Source organism: Ursus arctos, unplaced genomic scaffold, assembly GCF_023065955.2.
Source record: "Ursus arctos isolate Adak ecotype North America unplaced genomic scaffold, UrsArc2.0 scaffold_21, whole genome shotgun sequence".
In the NCBI taxonomy this organism is placed as follows: domain Eukaryota; kingdom Metazoa; phylum Chordata; class Mammalia; order Carnivora; family Ursidae; genus Ursus; species Ursus arctos.
This window is the reverse complement of record NW_026622886.1, coordinates 29,868,655-29,892,253: the sequence shown is the minus strand read 5'-3', so window position 1 is coordinate 29,892,253 and position 23,599 is coordinate 29,868,655. Positions and strand designations below refer to the sequence as shown.

The following is a 23,599-nucleotide window of genomic DNA, read 5'->3' as shown; positions in this document are numbered from 1 at the left end:
GAGGGCAAATTACATGAAAATTTACATAATGTTTCATTTATCATTTTGTTTTTTCCTATTCCTCCTGTCAGAGACTCAGAACTTTCTGCATTTGGTGGTTACTCAATAATTATATTTGGAAAGAAGAAACATCTTGTTCATTTAACCCATATAATCAATGCATCATTGTTTACTGAGCATGCCTAAGGTTATTTAAATTTTAATACTAAGGAAATGGCAAAGGAACAATGTGAAAACACTGGTTAGAACAAATTCTATACAATGAAATTTGACAAATATATGTTAATCATGAGGTTCATATCACCGTAGTGAATACAATAAGTACAAATGAAAAAGATGCAGTCCATTTTCTCAGGGAACTAAGAACCTAGGCTTAGACAGATCTATAATTAACTCCGATAGTTGTTGAACAGTCATAACAGATGCTGAAGCAAGGAACTTTAGCAATTTTTACTAAGGAGTGATGACTGTTGGCAAGAAATCATAAAATATTTAATTAAAAAGGTAATGTCTGAACTTGAGTTTAAATGGGGAAATATGATTTCAGTGGGTGAATTAGGGTTGTGGAAGCATTCCAAGAGAGACATTACCATAAGTAAGATACAGGAAACATGTTGGCTGATTCAAAAACAATGAATGTAATTATGTTAACAAGACCTCAGAATGACTCAGTCAGGGCAGCAGAGGTAGTAGAAGTTAGAGCTAGATTTATAGGTTAGGACCATTGAAGAGGTTCTTGATATATGATTATATTATTAACATATGTTAATACAGTATATTATAGCATTATGTTATTAATATATTAATACGGTATTTATTGCATATTAGTATATACTACATATGGGAATGTGTTCTGAGAAATAATCACTATGATTAGAGCTTTGCTTAGCAAGTTTAACCTTGGAGAATTACATAGCAGAAAGGGACAGGAAACAAGAATAAATACATACAGTGTAATATAGTGATACAATACAGTGTACAATATAGTGATTCAACACTTCCTTCAACACCTGGTGCTCATCACAAGTGCCCTCTTTAATCCCCATCACCTATTTAACCCATCCCCCACCCACCTCCCCTCTGGTAACAGTCTGTTTATTCTCTACACTTAAGAGTGTTTCTTGTAATATTCCCAGTGAGAATTAATGAACACCTGAATGACAGTGGTTTTAATGTATATGCAAAAAGAAGAGAGTAAATGGATGGGCGGTTGATTACAGATACAGTTAAATGTAGAGACTGGAACTGAGTACAGAGAGTTAAGACAAATTCAGAGATAAGAACATTTTATAGTAGGAGAGAATGGTACCTTAGGAGAAATGACCTCTCTGGTCTGGTCTGTAAAATAATAGTACCAATCTTCCAGGATTATTCTGCTGATACATATTTATTTAGCACAGTGCCTAGGAATTTAAAGCATTCAGGAAATATTACCTATTGTTATTGCTAAGTGATCAACAGAATCATGTCGTCATGGAAAATGTTATCTAACTTTAAAATATCTTTATCATTTTTTTATGATATAATGAAGTTATTGAAAACACAAATATGACAAATATATAGCACATATACTTATAAGCAGCAGAGACAATGACAGTTTGGTATTTATACTCAAAATTTTTTCTAGTCCTACAATAATGTATTATTATTGCTTGTATTTGTACAACATTGGGACCATTTTATGCAACTTCTTTCTTTTTGTAAAAGAATGTTTTGGAACTCTTCCCAAATTAGAACATATAGTCGCCTCATATTCTTTTGACTAAGGCTACTTATTTCATTGCATTAATGGGCCATAGGGAATCTAAGGGGACACTTGGAAAAACTAGGTGGAGTTCTAGGCCTACCAGTACATATGGTGCCTTTATGTAAATTAGAAAATTTGTTCCCTGTAGGTGATGACGGACATACAGGTGCATATCTTGATTTGCAAACCCTGAGCAAGATTTCAGTCTCTCTGCTTTGCCTCATGCTGGATACCTGTGGCAGAGAACAATCTCTACAACCTAGTGATTAGCAAAGCTGTGTGGAAATGCCAAACCAATGTTTAAAACCTTTTGTGAGGCTCAGAAAAAAGCATAAACTTTGGACTACAGATTTTGTCTTTTTTTTTCCCACAGAAGTCACGGTTGTAGCCTTGGATGTATGAGAAATAGATGAGGATGCCATGGAAGAGTTTATATAAAGGTAAGGTATTAAAGGCTGATAACTCCAAAACATGTATGAGAATGGGACAAGATGAGAGAGACAGAGATAGGGACAGATAGACAGACAGACACAGAAAGAGAATAATGATATACAGATGACAGAATAAACTCTATTAAAATAATATAATGACAGAATAAACTCTATTCTATCATCTTCTCAGACTCTACATATGCATATCTATGTATGAATATATCAAGGTATCACTTGCAGTCTAAACCCCTGCTCTCTGATTTCTCCTTTCTCAATTTTGGAACTGAAATAATTCAGGAATATGTTTGGATAAATTCCTTGCTATCTGAACAGTTATTACCAATAACAAAACTCGGGAATCAAACAGATTCGGATACTATGGTGTCCTCACTTGTCAAGCTTGCTATACGAACTCAGGAAATGCACAGATTTGAATTATAAGGGACGCTTGTAAGTACATTTGAATTTTAATTAAAAATCTGAAGCATCAAACGAAATTTTCCCCCAACCTTTGCTCATTTAGCCATCTGCAGAATTTTGTTCTAGTACCTGATTGTTTTTGTCCATGTTACATATTTTTGTTTGGTTCTTAAGACTGTGTTCTTAAATGTTTTTTTTTTATATTAAAAATTGCCCTTTATTTTCTAAAATACTTTCTTCGATTACTTCCTCTAATATTCAAACGTTACCTAGTTCCCCTTTCTAAAGCTGACAATAGTGTAAATTTTTCTAGACTTTTTTGTCAGATTTCTAAATGTATCTTATTATCAATACATGATGCCTGGTTTATAGAGATTTTTTGTACCAACTGTTATTCTAAGAACTCAAACTGCAGGTATTTTCTGATTTCTCTATCTCTGTTTTTTAATTTTCATAATGAAATACAAGTTTCATTGTGAAGTAAAAGTTGGCTGCCCCCCATGTACTCTCTCTTAAAATCATTAATTATTTATAAACAATTTCTTGTTAGAAAACTAAGGGAACTTCCCTACCCCTTTCCCCATCCTTGCATATGTGACTTCCTAAATAGGGATTCTGGTAAAGCCACCTGGAAGTTAATAAAAACCAGGGGAAAAAACCATACTGGAGTTAATAATAAGCACACAATTACTTTCCTCTTATGAAAATGATGTAAAACAAAACAAAAAGCATTCAAAAGGGCTGCAGTAATTATAGAATAATGTTAATGACTTAAAATATACATAAGCAATCAAATGGACCATGCTGCCTACAATAGATTGCAATAAAATTTGAGGTTAAAGTATTTATGATAACCGTCCAAAGTCTTTCCTCCACTTTGGTTCTCTCAAGGATTGTTCTTCCATTTTATATCTAATTGAACTATTCTGTTGCCATATCTGGAGCAAATTTTGTGAGCCCTACTTGAACTCGAGGAATATTTTTATTACAGGGTACACAACTTTGCCAAGAGGTCTCACCACACCTTTGTCTGGGACAAATAGAAGCTTTATCATTGCATGGTAAGCAAGGCTTTTACAGTAGTAGTTGCCAAGGCTTTGTCTTTTCACTCTCAACAATAAAGTATTTTGACGGATGTACCCAAAATAAATGTACTTTTAAACATACATGAAAATCAAAATTGACAATGATAAAACACAAAATAAATAAACATTTAATATTTTCTTTCTGGACATTCTAGGAATGCATATACTTACTTTATTGATAAGACCTATTCCTTCTCATAAAAAGATGGAGTTCATGTCATTATCTATTATTTCAGAGGTTCTTTTCTTCTATGATGACTAAGATGTACCAATCTCTTATATCCCTTTGTTCTTTTGTTTTACTTATTTATTTATTTAAAGCCATCCAGTTTGCTAAGCTGATCCGGTCACCAAAAAGCTTTGTCTGTATTTTTTTTTAAGCTGTTGTGCCACCGTTTATGTTTTTGACACTGCTAGCATTTAGTTCACACGGAACTCACCCTCCTTGCATTTAAAAGTCCATTTTTTCTAACGTTTAAATTGTTAACCTAGAACAAAGGTAAACTTAAAACTTGTTTAATTGATCTAGCTTATTTTAAAGAACAAGGTAATTTATACTAGTCGAGATTTTTATCATGGTTTAAAAATGTGTATTTGTGTGTACAATGTAAATGCAAATGTTATTTTAATAAGAATGCCTTGATAATATTTGTAAGTAATGACATTAGCCTCCCACATCTTTAATTATTTAAAACTAAGAAGATTTTGTAGGATTATTTTAGTATGTCTACTACTAGCAATACCAATATTTACAACACTGGAATAAATTTTTGAAGAAAAAGGTAGCATTGTAAGTAAATGTTAGCGAAAAAGAGATAGGGTTATTTTGGTGGCCTACACAGGTTATTTTTCAGATATTTTATATATTTTTAATGTATTATTTTATCTATCTATATATCTATATATATCTGGTCTAACGACCCAAGTTCATTTGTGTACTAACAACCAAAATTAGTAAATTTTTCTAAAGAACAAAACAACTCTTTAAATGTCAGAGATGGTTATAATACTTTAGGCATGAATGAGAGCAAGAGAAGCGGATTCAATGATGCCACTAAACATGGGCATGATGCTCCTAGAAGGGTAAGAACAATAAGAACCTTAAGGGAAGTATATTTATATCTCTAAGGAGTTAACTTCATTTGTGACATTTTCTAAATTTAACAGATATTTGACATGTTTTCCAATTTTGGAGCTGTGTTTTACTTTTTGAAAGGACTGGTATTCTGACTGCAGTCTTTCTAAGCCCCTTTGTCCTTAGTTCTTGGTAATTTTCTTTTCATCTCTCAGTGACAGATCTGAATCACCAGAAATCAGAAAACATGACTCTGGCAACTGGTTTCAACAGACCTTGTTCAGTGGCATATACAGAATGTAATTTATTTTTTGTGACAGTTGTAATAAAAGTGACGTGAAACACAAGGGCTATAATGTTAGTGATATTGCACCTCGAAAGAGGAGAAAGTTTGGTATGTTACCTCCTGATTAGCAGCAGCTAGTTCTTCTTCCAGTGCAGAGACTCTTTCTAAAGAAACCCTCAGTCGCTCCCTTACCTAGAAGAAAAACCAAAATATGTGCAGTAATGTACATCCCATACATGTTAAACTATGCTGAATCCATCAATACCATTATCAGAGACAGTCACATTTGGCAAATTACTAAAGTCTTTATAGCCCTCAGTGCTCATAAAAACTATGAATGCATTGTCACCTCATAGCATCACTATTATCAAGGGATTTCCTTATAAGAAAGTCATTTTTGTGTTCCAATGACAGAATTTCCAATGGGGTTGGAGATAGACCTGCTTGTTCTTAATCCTGACTCATACTAAGTGGAGGCAAAGTTCAAGAGTACATTATGAATTCATCTGAAAAATAGACTCACTGATTAAGTATGATACAGGTAAAAATTTTTCTACTGTAAAAAAATAATACGTGAGCTTCATTTGGTATAACTTCATAAAGGATTCTTAGAACCTGAAAAATGTTGTCTATTGCTCATACATTTTGTATTAATTAGAGGTCCATATTGTTCTTGAGGGATTGGCAAGTATTCGATTACTCTGGAATTCCTAACTAGCTTCCAGATACCAAACGTTAAGCCAATATATTCCGTAGAACCAAAGACTCTGCACATTTCGTTTGAAGATAATTATGATTTGAAGATAACTCTGATTTGCAAATGTTTCATACATAAATGAAACTCAAAGTAGTTTTTTAATTCTTGCTTTCTTAGAACTTCTAAAATTGATTTAGCTATTATATGTTCAGATCTTTAGATATGCTCTATATTACATGTATTTAAAAAGATACATTTTTTTTGAAAGATTTTATTTATTCGACAGAGATAGAGACAGCCAGTGAGAGAGGGAACACAAGCAGGGGGAGTGGGAGAGGAAGAAGCAGGCTCATAGAGGAGGAGCCTGATGTGGGGCTCGATCCCGTAACGCCGGGATCACCGCTGTGCCACCCAGGCGCCCCAAAGATAGATATTTTTTATCATGTAAAAAATTTAAGAAATTCAGGGAAAGAAATCTGACTGAATTAAAATGAATGTCTACAGCGGCTTAATTATCCTTAGAAAAGAATCAACAAAATTTATAGCTTCAACTTGAGATGCAATTCATGGTGAATTTTTGATTATGAGTTAACATAGATTTTTTTTCGCATGGTAATGTTACAGTATTTGTGACATTAACATGTATTTAAATATATATTTTTATAAACCCTAATTTTATTAATTCTTGATAATATAGTTTAATGAATCACATTTTTAACTGAGAACATAATACGTAGGTTAACTAGTATAGTTTAATAAATTTATTACTAATACATAATATAGGTTAAATATCTAAATTATGTTTTAAAAACTTACATAACAATTTTAATGCTGAATTATAACATCATTTTCCAAGTAGTAAACAGACCAAAAAAACCCATTAATATCCTATTAATCTAGAATCTAATTAGAAATTTTTTAAAAATCTCAATCATATTTTTGTGCTGTATAATGATAACTGATACATATTCAGGTGGCTGGGTGCACTTTACTCCTGAAATATATCTTGAGTAAGAAAGAATAACTGAGAGGAGTTTAATATTAATTTTACTTAGTTATGCTGAAATTCTCTGAAAATTAGTAATATTTACATAAATTTATATTTGATATCAAAGATAATTATACAGGATCTTTCCTGATATCTAGGCATCCTAGATGGACTGCCAGGTACCAGTGCTGTTGGACAAATAACTGTTCATTAAAAAGCCTAAAACTAATGCTGATTAATATCTGAACAAGAGCTACTTGAAAGGAAATCTTTGATGATTTGACCTGGGGGAAATTTTTTTATGAGCAGCTTGGATAGATGCAAAAGAAGCAAATGTCCTGAAGGCTGAAAATAAGGAGGATTGCTGATACGTGGAAAGCAGATATCAACAAAAATCTTAGTAGATGTGGTTGATATTTAACAAGGATGATTGTAAAGTTTTACGCCCACTTTCTAAAATACCAACTATAAAATATGGGTGTCCTGAGTGAGAAAGGTCTAAGAATCCTAGTGGATGAGAACAGCAATATGAAACAGTCTAAATGTAACTTAACGATCTCACCATATGCAACATTGATCAGATCACATTTAGACTGCTGTGAAGAGGTGAAGGTGTCCTATTTTAAGATATACTGATACACTGGAATGTTTCTAAAAGAGTCTTTCAAATCATATAAAGAATGGCTGAAACCAGGTTATCTTGTACATTAAAATATCTTCCTGACCTTCTTTGCTAAACTGATATCACAGAAATTGTTCTAAACTGGTTCCTATTTACAAGTTAAGCATTTTTATTCTCATTATATTGAGCCTCCAAGGAGTAAAAATCATTAAGCTTATAAAACAATTTGAAAATAGAATCACCCCTCAATAAATTTAGAATGGTATCTACAGCTTGAGATTCTACTACCCACAAAGTAATGAATCTAAAGCAGTCTTTATGAGAAAATAAAAACAACTTCTAAATATATTTTGAATTAGCTGTAAATGTAAAAATTCGTGCTGTAATTATCAATATAGTATGATATAAATCCTTTAGTCACATCTATATGCAGATAAATTATTCTCTGTATTTAATTCATCTTGCACTAATCTCTGCTAAACTGATAAGAAAAAAAAAAAGGTAAGATCCAAAGAAGTAACCTTTCTAGGGTATAAAGAATCCTAACATCTTACTTTGTCTATATAGCTAAAAATGCATTAATAGGAAAAAAAAATTATTATCTCTGACAAGCCTTTTAGCTTTCTGCTCTGCTCTGCTAAGCACAGCACCAGCGGAATGCCATAATTACTTTTATTTTCCTTGTTAGATTTGGTGTTCTTGTGGAGCTATCTAGATATGACTGATATGCCATGACAAATTACAATTTTAATTTTTTCCTAAATGTAAGTACACAGTTGATAGCCTTAGCTCTCTACTTAACCTTTTCTGATTTTTTACTATTTAACCACATTCAATTAATCCATTGTCTATGTAGTCTTTAAGTTCATATATATTGATTATTTATAGAGCTATAAGGTAAACTCCAAAATATTTATGTACACCTAGAATTTTTTATTTCTAATTTCATCTGTTACACCAATTTTCTTCATAATGGTATATTTCTTCAAAATAACTCAAGATTTTTTTCCCCAAAAGATGTTTCAAGGCTACTTACATTTTAAATCCCTGAGGATTTAAAATAAAATAAGTCTCTAAAAATAACAAATGTGTCTCGGGACAAAGAGGAACTCTGGTGGAAGAAGCACACATTCCAAATTAAAAGTAAGGTATGGCAAGGTTTCACTTTGGAATTATCATTCTTATAACAGAAAACACTGTAAAGAAATCTCCTTAGACCAGAAGTTCAAAATCAGTTTTGGCACCGTGATAACAGATCATAGATATGTATGTGGAGTGCATATATATTTACTGTCTTTTTGTTTATATTCCCCAGACATAGCCAATATGTCTTTTAAAGGAAAAAAAATTTAGTCAATGATATCTGAATGATTGCAAAACACATGTATATCTCTCATATCCTACGGCACACAAAATTGGTAAACATATCGGAGAGTGATGTTAAAATTATTGTCGGTTTTAGCTAATTGTGAAAAACTGATCCTACAATTCAATGGATATATAAATAAGGACATTAATAATGAAGATTGCCAGTCATTGTAATTTTCCACAGCTATGCTCAATTTTTTAGATTTTATTTAGTTCTTCATGTGTAACTCTACCCTCTGTGGTAAAGTAGGTAGTGTCTTCTCCTGAGGACATGGTTAATTGCATCTTCTTCTGATCATCTCTATGTACTATAACATAGTACCCATAGTACTTAAATTAGAATGTTGTAATTTGTGTCCTCACCTTCCCTATCCTCTTGAGTAGCTGTGAGCTATTCTTAGGGACACTGTCAATGAAGGCACAGATTAATCCTTCAATAACTAAATAAAATGCTGTTTAAAACAAGCGTGGATCAACAGTGACACCAATATCTTTACTTAGCATGAAAGTTTTATCAAATGCTGAAATTTACTCACATTAATAGTAATATTCATTAACATTTAATGAGCACTTGCCATATGCTAAGTACTGGCTAAGAGTTTTGCTTGTCAGATCCCATTTAATCCTCATGATAATTCCATGAGGTACATACTATGACTCTCTTCATTCAGAAGAAGAGGAAACAGATGCATAGAGAAGTTAAGTCACTTGTCCATATCTGTCCAACTCCAGAATCTAAGCTCGTAACATTTTTCCTTTAGACTGTCAGCAATACTTAGCTGATAATCAGTTCAGTTGCCCCTGAATTCATCAATGTCCATGGCACTTCTGGTGAGTAAATACTACTACAGCTCCTAGGCCCATGGTATAAATGCTTCGTTTAGTTATGCTAAAAGCTCACTGAACATCTACACAGTAAATTATTTCTAAATTTTAAGCTGTGCAACAACTATTTTTTTCTTAAATGTACTCATACCCAAAGGTTATTTGTCTTCAATATCGTTTATTTTGCCTTACATCCATTGTTTCATAACAGCATCCCTCAAGTGATGTGGGAATGCTTACAGGGAACATCTAAAATCACACACTCTCAAGCACTTTCACTCAAGCCATTCAAAATTATGACACTTTCTCTGGACAGGCCATGTTCTTCTTACATCTCTGGGTTATTTTACATATTGATCCTGGTGCACAGAGTATCTTTATGACCCTGCTTTAAAACTCCTACACATTCTTTAATATTCAGACAAAATGTCCTCCTCTCTGAGAAGACATTCTTGAATTTCTCATCACTTTCTCAAGTAGAATTAGTCACAACTTTTTCTGTTACTCCATACATATTGTTTCTTAACACTACCTATTATTGACATATGAGTCTCTAGTGCCAACTTTGAACTCTTGATTGTAAGGAGAATGTCTTATCTATTTTTGCATGGCCAAATATCTGTCCTATATAAAATATATATTCCATAAATATAAAGTCTTCCAAATTCTTAACAATGTACTTTTGTAATAAGAAAGGGAATATGAAACTAAACATTAAATACGTTGATTATTTGATATTTGATATTACATTTATCAAGGATTTTATGTAATATCAATTTGTTTTATTCAAAATTATTATTACTGGCCTCCCACAGCTAAACTGAAAAATAAGGTATAATTTCTTAATAATCTAGAAGATAGAATTATAGTTATCCTTTTGCACATACTTCACATAATACCCTGCTCTAAGAACATCTGAAAGACCAACGATAAAAGTATCTATGTACATAAATATTAACTAGAGCACAAGTGTCTGCATGCTCAAAACGTAGATATAACTGGGTAATAATCCCTTATTTGGATTTTAATACTCAGAACTTGTCAGGTACTTTCTAATGAAGTGCCCCAATTCCCATTCTACAAAATCCTAAAGCTTTATTAATTTTAAAAAGTTAATTCTTTAACATTTCACAAAATTAAAATCATGTCATAAGCCTTACTAATCTCCAAAGGATATTATCATCATATTGGCTTATTTATGTCAGTAGAAGTTATTTGAGTAACAGCTAAGAGAAGCTTACTGCTATTAAAAAGACCTAAGGCAGGTTTTTTCACTAATACTTTATGCTGTTATATGTAGAGACTCTTCAAAATGTATATTCAGAACTAAGATATTAGAGATCTAAAAAAAAAAAAAGCATGCTTCTAATATAAATCTCCAAAGGTTAGAGTACATCAAATTTACACCTCAAGATATGTTCAATTGTCACTTAGCAGTCTCCTGTGTTGGCATCTATAGACATGCACTTCAAAGAGGGGCTGGGAGGAGAGAAAGAGAGAGGAAGAGAGAGGGAGACTGAATGACAATATTAAATTTCAAATGGCCATCTGGACTAGGACCATAGTGCACCATAATACAAGTATAACTTGATAAGCCATAGATTCAGTGGCAATAAAAACAACATGGTTATGAGTATTACCCATACACACCCAATAATCCAGTTGCAATTAAAAGAACGATATTCCTATCATTCAAAAGTGTTTGTACTGATTTACGTCAGGAGTCAGCTGAGTCACTGAATGAAGACAAGGAGCTTGAGGCTGATGACAAAAGCACTGTTAAGCTTGAAAGCTTTTGTCAGTACTAGAACTTTTTTAAAATTAGTAGATAAGGCTTATTTTATTTTTTTGTTACATTTCAGCTTGATTGAGGTATAGTTGACACATACAATTGTTAAGAATCCTTTATCAATACTATACCTTTTCATCCAAGGCCTTGTGGTGCTCAAACAAAGATTTCAGTGCCTTGAGAACCTCGACCTCACTGGAGACTCCTGAGGGGGACTGGGCTTGCCGTTTCACCACTGTCATTCTTAGTGACCTTTCATGTCGGGACACGAGGCATTCCAAGTGCTCCAGTAACAGCTATTGGGTTTAACAGAAAATGCAATTATCCCAAACGTAATTATCTTATGAACACAAGTTACTAATACTCATGACGACTACTGTAAAAGATTGCAGGTTTGCATAGTATCTAATGATAGCCTCAGATTTTTGTCACAGGTAGCAGCCAAGCAGCACAAACTTGAGTCTAAACCAGGGTTCCTAAATTACATTTAATAAGTCCCATTTCAAGCATATAATGAATTACTAATTTAAGAAATATCACATATATTCTTATCCATTCTTTTAGACAATTTAATAATTTCAGCATGAATTCAGTAGAAATAGAAAACAAAATAGGCATGATCAAATAGAATAACTATTAAACAACATGGCACAACGCATGATGATTGTGTTAAGAAAAAAGTATTAAAAGTCAAAACCAATTTAATTTACATTTGGTGTTGCAATGAAAGTAATGAGCATAATACAATCATCATGTTGCTTTGAATGTGATTATAGTGATAATCACATTTGTGTAGTGATTATAGTGATAGTTATAATCACATGTTGCTCTAACAATTATAGGGAAAATCACTAATGATTTTATTCACAATTAATTCTTAATAGAAACAGAAATAATAGAAAAATATATGCAACTAACTGGGATACAGTAACCGAGCTTTACAATAATCACTTGGGGAAAGGAGGTTAAAGGGCATGCTTTCGAAACTGTCTACCCTGGAACCTACATTCACCCAGGGTAGCCTCTGAAGCCATGATAGAAGTCAGGAGAAAGTCCAATGAACAGTGTGTCAGTCTGTTCTAACATTTCCCAAAGAAATTTTACTTTTCAATGTTTTGTGAATTGGGGCTTCACCTTTGTTTTGTTTAATAAAGGGAGTTCTGCTGCTAAAAACAAAGATACATGAGGAAAACAAACAAACAAACCCTGATGGTTTAACATCTCAGTTACCGGGATTTTGCCAGTGAACAACAATACATGAGCAGGAAGTTTTGTAGAAGAGATTTTCAGAAAGATAGTGAAAAGCATACACTAACAAATGGTGTCTACGTAAAATAAAGCAGATATCACTCAAACAAAAAAGGAAAAAGCAGATATAAGGTACTGGGATGGAAAGGTACTGGGATGGAAAAATTTGCAGGCTTTTTCCTAAAGCTTACATTTCCTAAAATAGGAAAATTTTTGGTTTTCACAGTCATTGTTAGATTCAGGGTCATATATTAGTGTCACCTTTCTTAGCCCTTAATAAATTAATTTCTCCCCATTCACCATCACTAATTATGGTTCAAAGTGTCAGAAAACTTTGCCATGCATTGGCATAAAAGAACACAAACATCCGAGATCCTAAATGTATATAGATCGGTAGGCCGGGATCAGATTTAAGGGTCAAAATAATATTAATAGTTCTTCAGTATGAAGATGGCACAATATTTTCAAAGGGCTTTCCTTTTACTGATCAATCTCTGATTATATTCCTGTTGTTCTACTCTCTTGAATTCTCCAGATACATGCATGCACTGGTTACATCCAAGCTGTTTCACACAGGTTATGGGATTTTGTGTGAACTTAACCCTGAAATAGAGTTATGGGAGCTGGAAAGAGGAGACACCTACTGTGCATAGAGCAGTAAGCACATATTTTAATGAGAAAGAGCTGGCCAAATGAGGAGCCAGATGAAGGACTCGAGGCAGAGGGTACAGCACAGGCAAAGGCTTGGCTTCTTCAGGAACCTGAAGGAGGCTGGTGTGGTTACAGCAAAGTTTGTGAAAGAAAGACCAACACCAGATCAGCAGGGTTAAGTTCACACAAAGCCCTATAAACTGTGTGAGACAGCCTGCTCCCCAGGAGACCTTTCAGGGTCCAGATACTCGAGTTATCCCCCGCAATGGTGTGCTAGAGCGGTCTCATGCCAGCCTGCTAGAGTGGATGGCTACTTCTCAGGATTTTTGTGAGCCAGTAGTTCAAACACAGTAATTGTTAAAGCTTAAATTATGTAAGCTTATAATTAAATAAAAAATATTTTTAAAAGATAATAAACACTCAAAACGTATTACTTCCCAATTATATTACTAAATCCCAAATTTTTAATAAAATTCCTAAATATCCTCTGCTCCTTGGATTGTTTACTTCCTTGTATTTGAATGGCAGAGATACTATAGACTGCCTCCCAACCGTGCATTGTCTCCCATCTCTGCATTCAGTGACATCATGTTGGTAGCTTGAAATCAGCTACAGTGGGAGTATTTACAGCATGGGAATTCCAAACACTATATAGATAAGTATTTTTTAAAAATTTTTTCTGGAAAAAAAAATGGTTTACCAGCACATCAGGGTCTCCGCTACCATCAAGTCGTCAGAGCTGGGAGCACAAACGTTATGCCCCTTCTGAATCCCTGACTCATAGAATCCGTGAGTACAACGTTGTTTGTGACGTTAAATTTTGGGGTGGTTTGTTATGAAGCAACAGCTAATCAGAAGACCTTCTCTAAAAGTATCTATAACCATTATAGCATGTCAACAGTACTGAAGAAAAGAGAATACCAAATTTCTTGGATATTATCCCCGAACTAGGACTAATTCTTTGGTACACACTCTTGCAGAGGTTTTTGATAATCTCATAGACAAAAATGATTCACCTTTTGGATATTAGCCTATTTCTCTGGCCACCACCAAATTTGCTCAATGGGCATAAAAAAGTGCTCATGGTTTCAGGGATGGAAGTTACTCACTGACCTGGCAAAATGAACTTCTCACCATTAAGGTTGATAGCGTTACCACCACAGTGGAAAGGCCAAGTGATTAGATGCAGCCATCAATTCTGAACCCATTTCATGATACAGTATACCTAGAGCCCAGCTTATTACCTTGCAGCAAGTAGGTTACATTAAATCCCTTCCATCCGGGATTGGCGGCTGTCTTTTCTTAATGTAATAAATGTGTTTTCTGGAAATGAATTTGCCTTCTCTAATGGCTCTGCTTCTACTAGCAATCCCATCCTATCAGATTTTTGCTCATAGTCTTATTATCATATACAACATTACTTCTGACCAAAAAAAGAAAAAAAAAAAACACATTTTGGGGCGCCTGGGTGGCACAGCGGTTAGGCGTCTGCCTTCGGCTCAGGGCGTGATCCCGGTGATCTGGGATCGAGCTCCACATCAGGCTCCTCCACTATGAGCCTGCTTCTTCCTCTCCCACTCCCCCTGCTTGTGTTTCCTCTCTCACTGGCTGTCTCTCTCTCTGTTGAATAAATAAATAAAAAATAAAATCTTTAAAAAAAAAACAAAACACATTTTACAGTGAAAGGAGTAATGCGATTGACTGATGCTCCCAGCCCTGGTTTCACCATGCTATCACATCATTCAGAAGCATGTTGAGTTCCTCTTTAAAATGGTTAAATGATCCAAGGAAGAGTCTATCTTAATTCTTGCTTGGAGATAACACATGGCTAGACTGGGGTGCTATCATCCTGAAATTAGTATATACTTAGAGTTAGTGATGAATATATTGGTTCATATACAGAGGTTCAGGAATGAAGGTTTAGAATTGGAATTTGCAATTGCCAGTAGGACTTATTGACCACTTGGAGAAGAGAGGATCTTTATTTTTTTGTTATATACATAATGTATATTAAATTATTCTCCCCTTTTACTCTATTGTATACTGGGTATTTGATTCTGATTAACATTTAAAGTAGTCCATACATTACAGAATATTAAGATATGATTGAGATTTAAAAAGAGCAAGAAGGTACATATGGAAGAACCCTGGTCCTGTAACTGGACGCATGCACTTTCTTTTTTGAGAAAAGGTGATTTTGTTTTTGTCTAAGAAGTATAGTTGTACTGTTGGGTAGACACATGTCAGTATTGCTGCTGTTTAGAATTTTAATATGGAAAAGAGTATAATAAAAGTTAGGTTGTAGTGGAGACTTTGTATTTACGGTTGCCCGAAGTCTTCTGTACATCTCCTCCATCTCTGATAATTCCCTGAATGTCGAACATCATCTTCCAATATTGGAAACAAAAAACACTTCCCAGGCATGTTTAACCACTAGGTGGCAGACATGTGACTTAAAAGTCAGCCAACCAGAGTCACCCACACAGGACAGATTCTGAAGGGTCCAAATGAGGAGGAACCATACTAGGCATGGGGGGTCCATTTTGTTGGCACAGGTAGTAACAGAGGTTGCATGTTTCTGGGACTGGGAATGTAAGGAAAACTCACAAAGCTAAGAAATATGGTCCCAGACATTGTGCATGGAAGCTAGGTGTGGAGATTTCTTATATTCCTTAATTAATGTCGTCTTGATTAAAACAGTTAAACTGTATATATATTATGAAACCAAATAATGTGTTCTTATTACTATAAAACAGACTTCTTAGGGGCTTAACAATTTAACTTATCCTTGATACTTCTCAATACTTAGGAAAATATTCTATAGAATACATGCTTAATACTCACTTGTTGATTGTTGTAAGATAAATGTAAGTTACCTAGCCTGGACAATGTGGCCAAAATGTTCAAATCTAGAATGTATCCATGTCTTCTAAGCTTATAAATTATAATAAATGAAAAATAAAGAGGAACCCACAAAGATAACACTAAGGATCTACTACTAATTGTACACCTTTGGTAGGAGTAACGCTTTTATCTAATGTTTAATAAATCTTCAAATCGGCAAAGAAGAAGTCAAACTGTCTCTCTTCACAGATGACGTGACTCTCTATGTGGAAAACCCAAAAGACTCCATCCCCAAACTACTAGAACTTATAGAGCAATTCAGTAATGTAGCAGGATACAAAATCAACGCTCAGAAATCAGTTGCATTTCTGTACACGAACAACGAGACTGAACAAAGAGAAACTAGGGAATCCATCCCATTTACAATAGCACCAAAAATCATACGATATCTCGGAATTAACTTAACCAAAGACGAAAAGGATCTATATTCTAGAAACTACAGATCACTCTTGACAGACATTGAAGAAGACACAAAAAGATGGAAAAACATTCCATGCTCATGGATCGGAAGAATAAACATAGTTAAAATGTCCATGCTACCCAGGACAATCTACACTTTCAATGCCATCCCGATCAAAGTACCAATGACATTTTTCAAAGAGCTGGAACAAACATCTCCTAAATTTGTGTGGAACCAGAAAGGCCCCGAGTCGCCAAGGAAATGTTGAAAAAGAAAAACAAAGCTGGGGGCATCACGTTGCCTGATTTCAAGCTATACTACAAAGCTGTGATCACCAAGACAGCACAGTACTGGCACAAAAACAGACACATAGACCAACAGAACAGAATAGAGACTCCAGAAATGGATCCTCAGCTCTATGGTCAACTAATCTTTGACAAAGCAGGAAAAAACATCCAGTGGAAAAAAGACAGTCTCTTAAATAAATGGTGCTGAGAAAATTGGACAGCTATATGCAAAAGAATGAAACCTGACCACTCTCTCACACCATACACAAAGATAAACTCCAAATGGATGAAAGACCTTGATGTGAGACAGGAATCCATCAAAATCATAGAGGAGAACATAGGCTGTAACCTCTTTGACACTGGCCACAGCAACTTTTTTCATGACACATCTCCAAAGGCAACAGAAACAAAAGATCAAATGAACTTGTGGGACTTCATCAAGATAAAAAGCTTCTGCACAGCCAAGGAAACAGTCAAAAAAACTAAGAGGCAGCCCACGGAATGGGAGAAGATATTTGCAAATGACAGTACAAAGACTGGTATCCAAGATCTACAAAGAACTTCTCAAACTCAATACACGAGAAACAAATAATCAAATCAAAAAATGGACAGAAGATATGAACAGACACTTTTCCAATGAAGACATACTTCTTGACTAACAGACACACAAAAAAATGTTCAAAATCATTAGCCATCAGGGAAATTCAAATCAAAACCACATTGAGATACCACCTTATGCCAGTCAGAATGGCAAAAATTGACAAGGCAAGAAACAACAAATGTTGGAGAGGATGTGGAGAAAGGGGATCCCTCTTACACTGTTGGTGGGAATGCAAGTTGGTACAGCCACTTTGGAAAACAGTGTGGAGGTCCCTCAAAAAGTTAAAAATAGAGCTACCCTATGATCCAGCAATTGCACTACTGGGTATTTACCCCAAAGATACAGACATAGTGAAGAGAAGGACCATATGCACCCCAATGTTCATAGCAGCTTTGTCCACAATAGCTAAATTGTGGAAGGAGTCATGATGCCCTTCAACAGGTGACTGGATTAAGAAGATGTGGTCCATATATACAATGGAATATTACTCAGCCATCAGAAAGAACGATTATCCAACATTTGCAGCAATATGGATGGGACTGGAGGAGATTATGCTAAGTGAAATAAGTCAAGCAGAGAAAGACAATTATCATATGGTTTCACTCATTTATGAAACATAAGAAATAGCAGGGAGATCAGTAGGAGAAGGAAGGGAAGAATGAAGGGGGGGTAAACAGAAGGGGGAATGAACCATGAGAGACTATGGACTCTGGTAAACAAACTGAGGGCTTCAGAGGGGAGGGGGGTGGGGGATTGGGATAGGCTGGTGATGGGTATTAAGGAGGGCACATACTGAATGGAGCACTGGGTGTTATACGCAAATAATGAATCATGGAACACTACATCAAAAACGAAGGATGTACTGTATGGTGACTAACATAATAAAAAATTATTACTAAAAAAAAATAATAATAAATCTTGCAGAAGACACTCTCTTTGGTGTACTCAAAGGATTGCAAGGACTACATAAATGACCACTAATCCTATGTTGGGATTCATTTTAAATGACCACAGCCTGTATATATACCAACAAATCATAGTATATATGCATACATATATATCGCATCATTGGAAATTTTGAACTAAATTTCTAAAGTTATACAACTTCTTGTTAGATTTGAACTCAACATAACCTTGGCTGCTGTAATATGGCCACAGAACACAACACTAACATCTGAGAATAAGAAACTTCAAATTAGTTGCTTTCATGCTCAGTGTACTCAACATCCTCTACTCTGAAATACTGTTTACAATCCCCTATGGTTCTATGTAAATGTTTGAGTCACACGCTGTAACAGCTGTTGGGAGGGCATACATCCTTAATCCCTTTTCTGTTTATCATATCCTATCAGAGCATTCAGATATATGTACACCCACATCCACACACGCACGCGCATGCATCTGCACCTGCCTAGGCTGCGAGGTTCTTTCTTTCCCAATTGGACTATACTTTCTACTCATTGAGGAAATACGCTTGGAGGGATTTTAGTAAATAGCGTAGACAGAAGTTTGTCAAGAATGCGAAGCTTCTCTTAGTAATGACAGGTGTCTGATTCTATTTAAATGTTTATTTATAAAATGTTGTGGCTGAAAACAAAAGTAAGGGCATGGTAAAGAATGCTTCAAATTAAGTCTTTAACTTAAATTAAGGACCATTAAGTCTTTTAGTTGATGACCTGTAAGAGGAAATTACAGCTTTATTATTTATAATTGACATTAAGACTGGCTCTTAAGGGGCGCCTGGGTGGCACAGCGGTTAAGCATCTGCCTTCGGCTCAGGGCGTGATCCCGGCGTTCTGGGATCGAGCCCCGCATCAGGCTCTTCTGCTATGAGCCTGCTTCTTCCTCTCCCACTCCCCCTGCTTGTGTTCCCTCTCTCGCTGGCTGTCTCTATCTCTGTCGAATAAATAAATAAAATCTTTAAAAAAAAAAAAAAAAAAGGACTGGCTCTTGAAATCATAACATCTTTTACTCTTCTTTAAAAGATTTTATTAATTAACTAATTAATTTATTTAAAGAGGGAGAGAGCCTGAGTAGGGAGATGGTCAGAGAGAGAGAATCTCAAGCAGACGCCACACTGAGCACAGAACCCAACCCAAGACTGATCTCATGACCTGAGATAATGACTTGAGCTGGAATCAAGAGTCGGACACTTAACTGACTGAGCCACCCCAGGGCCCCTCGTAACTTCTTTTTCAAAGTCTCACAATAGCTATTTTCTAAAACACTGCCAATTACATAAAACTTTCTTTGAGAGCCTCAGCCACAAAAACAGTTAAAACAGTTCTAAAACAACAATAAAAATTCTCCATTCTGATATTAAGAAACAATAACTAGTTTAATATTCCTGGTTTTCTTTTACTTATTCATCAAGTAATTCTACCAAAATATGGTAAGCTTTAGCAGTCGATTTGAGTATGTTGAAATAATGGCAGGAGTAAGTTATTTTCTATACATTTAATTTGCCTAAGTATGGGCAGAGAAGTTTTAGAAATAACAAGTTTTATTTAATCAGCTTTTCTACACTTTCATCAGTGTGAAAATATTAAATAATAAAGCTTTTTCTCAGATTTTATTTATTTATTTGAGAGAGAGAAGGGGGAGAGTTAAAGGGAAAAGCAGACTCCTGGCTAAGCAGCGAGCCCAATGCAGGGCTCCATCCCAGGACTCCAGGATCATGACCTGAGTTGAAGGCAGACACTTAACCAACTGAGCCACCCAGGTGCCCCAACAATAAAGCTTCTTGAATATTTCTATAAATATTCTCTACAATTTTTTAAATTCCTATTTTTGTACAATCATTAATAATATTAGGATGATTTTATTTGGATGTCCTCAATTTAATTACTTGAGGCAGCTGAATATAGTGATTACTTTGATTTCTTTCATTCATTCATATTTTTTTGAGCTGGTGACCAGGTGTTACTACAGTGACAAAATGATAAATGGCTACAACTTTCAGCTCTGACATCAGAATAAATACTTCATACATTACTATGCACACAATTGATGCAAAATAGATTACTGAACATTAGAACTGAACTATAAAATAATGAACAAACTCTGCTCTTCCTTAAACATGATCCCTTGTATCATGTATGATTTGCAAGTGACATTAGGAATATGATCCCTTAAATACGTAGCCGGTGGTTAAGCTGAGGAGATCCCTAGATGTGTTACTTATAAGCCATGTAGCAGCCTGGAGCAAATTATTTATATGCTAGTTTTCCCATCAGTTAACTGGGGATAATGGGATTGCTGTCAGGATAAACAAAGAGGGTTAAACATACAAAAAATTTAGAAAAACATTTCACATGTAATTAATGTTAGCTATTATAATATTATCATTATTATTATTTGCTACATCAGATGAACTTCATTCATTGAACTCCCTCTGAAACTTCTATTTGGAGAAGATATGATTAATTCCAATATTATACAGTAGATCCCTTTCTCATCTATTGTTTTCGATGATATTCAAAACTAACACAAATACTCTATCCTCTTATGAGTTCTCTTCGTGGACTGTCTTCTTTTGTGTTATTTATCTCAATTCGTGAGCCTATGTTAACTCGTCAACATGGAAAGAGAGTCACAGGTATCAGAACCCTGGAAACTGAGACACTTTACTTTAAACTTCCCTACAGTATAACACCAATCAAATTCACTTTAGTTGTGAGAAGGAAATACTAGCTTGTTGTTCTTTCTCCATGACTAATAAGTAGGTGTTTCTAGCTAGAAACAAACAAACAAACAAACAAAACAAACCAGAACATACAGAAGGAGAAACTATTATATAAATCTATCAAAAGTATTGTATTTGGCAACATTTAAGGGGGCATTATGAGGGAAGAGAGAAGATATGTCTGATTTTTAGCCCTGGATATTTTTTTGGGTGGTGGGGAGGGTGACAGGAGGTTATGTAACTTAGGAAGTTTTTATGTAATTGATACTTTGCACAAAGAAGGTTTTGTAGATCTATTTCCCTATTTTCCCTAATCAACAACAAAAATACTCCGCACCACTGCTTTAAGGAGAGTGGAAAAAATGTTTTCCAGCCTTATTCATGTTTTCAAAGTAACTATTATTCATGTTTAAAGTCATGTTTAAAATCAATGGCTTCAATTTCTGTTACCCTAATGGAATTTAATTTAATATTTGTATTTTTCTCACTTTGACCCCTGTAGAGGTATTGCAAGTATAGCTTCCCTTACTGTCTCTATCCCCCAAGGTTCCTCTGCAGGTGCAACAGCCACGGGTACATCTGGGCCTCATGGAGTGTAATATGATGAAGACTGTGTGGATGCTGCTGCCAAATCTCCTAGTTCTCTAAAATTAGTCACAATCATGAAGGAATGATGCACCCCACACTGCAATGGTTTACTCTTAGGGCAAAGTCTTCTTTAAGCTGTTGTAAATCTTGGAGTTTTTCCATGAATCTAACTTTTTTTTTTTTAAGATTTATTTATTTGAGAGAGAGAGCATACACAAGTTGGGGAGGGGGGCAGAGGAAGAGGGAAAGAAAGAATCTCAAGCAGACTCCTTTCTGGGTGCAGAGCCTGATGCAGGGCTCGATCCCATGACCCCAAAATCATGACCTGAGCCAAAATCAAGAGTCGGATTCTTAACCAACTGAGCCACCCAGGTGTTCCTCCATGGATTTAACTTCAGTAATTGTGCTAATGGCTTGTGCTAAGGGCACAGGCTCTGGAGATAGACTGCCTTAGCTTCCAAATCCCTTTTCTCTTTTATTTATTCACTGCATAATATCCAGCAAGTTATCTGCCTTTTTCTGAGGAGTTACCTCATCTGTAAAATGGGGATATTATAACATGTTCCTTATATGGCATTAGAAAGGAGTAAAGGGCTGTAGAAAAAAAAAAAAGGTTGTATAAAGGAGAAATACACAGCTAAATGAAGAGTTTCTGGTACATTTTAAATATGAGAATTAGTTGAAAGTCTACCAAGAAGTTTACATTTCCTTCCACGCTCCGCTTCCCGATCCTACATTTACATTTGGCTGTACTGTGCTACATCAGGGAATGTAGCCTAAAGTATTAAAATGGAAAGTAGTGAAATAGGGCAGAATAAATCTCATGGCAGAAATAAATTTTAAATTTGCATGAAGAAATTGTAAGTTAGAAATCAAGGGTGGGGAAAAATATCAACAGGGACAAAGAAATAGAAAAAAATTCATCTGACACCTGATAACATGATCTAAACTGTCCTAGTTATGTTCTATTTGAGGCAGTCCATGTGACTGGCTCATCAAAGTCTCAATGAAAACCAATTCCTTGTGCGTGTACTGTGTGAACTCCCTTTACCATAAAATAAGACCCCGATGAGTAAGGAGATAAATTGAGTTTGATCATATAACCATTACAGATACAATGGTACTCCTCATTAAAGGCACAAGCTCACTGTTTGTGGTGTTATTATTTTTATGTTACTCTCTAAGACCAAACATCAAATGAATTCACTATTAACTATACCTCACTTTCTCACTTTCTCATTTTCTAGCATTCATCTGCTAGAACTGTAATACTGAAAATATTTTTCACCTACTTCATGTTGAAACTGAACTATATAACCATACAAAAGTGTTTTCTCCTCCACATTCTTTTAATAGAGAAACTGTTCTCAGTTATAGGTAATCTGGTGATTTATATATTTTATGAAACTTAGTGATTTTTTTCTGAATGAGAAAATACAGTATCTCTGATCAAATTCTGGACTTCAGTATCACAGGGCATGAGACTGAAAGAATACATGGGTTTCCAAGAGCAGAAGATAATAGAATCCATCAAAATCATGACATCAGAACCTCAGAACTGGAAGTCTCCTCAGTCATCTTCCAAAATAGAAAAGCTATGCCCCTTTTAATTAGGAGAGTCCTGCTCCAGTGCTTTTATACATTTTAACAAGGTAAGGACCAACGTCAAGCCACTCCCTCACATCAGCCCATAATGGAAACTCATACCCTCTCAAGCCTCTCTGCCCACTTCCAGCCTCTGAGTATTGGCCCCCCACTCTAATACAATAGTTTGAAAGTTTGAAACTATCGAAATCCAGTCCTTCTTTTTAAAGTCAAAAAAAGCAAAGGCCAGAAGGAATAAAAACATTCTCTGAGGCAACATAGTGATTTAGATGCTAAGACTGTAATTTAGGTTTCTGG

The 23,599-nt window shown here is 34.9% G+C and overlaps 1 protein-coding gene across 2 annotated transcripts in view; it reads right to left on the bottom strand.

Moving 5' to 3' along the window:
- The window catches only part of PPFIA2 (PTPRF interacting protein alpha 2), a 465,096-nt gene that overhangs the window by 165,184 nt on the left and 276,313 nt on the right, over positions 1–23,599 (bottom strand). For both annotated transcript variants that reach the window (XM_026499958.4, XM_044384552.3), the window contains exons 4-5: positions 11,465–11,629; positions 5,162–5,236 (exon numbers count right to left, since the gene is read on the bottom strand). In XM_026499958.4, coding sequence (XP_026355743.1) covers positions 5,162–5,236; positions 11,465–11,629 — 240 coding nt within the window. The remainder of the gene's footprint in view (positions 1–5,161; positions 5,237–11,464; positions 11,630–23,599) is intronic.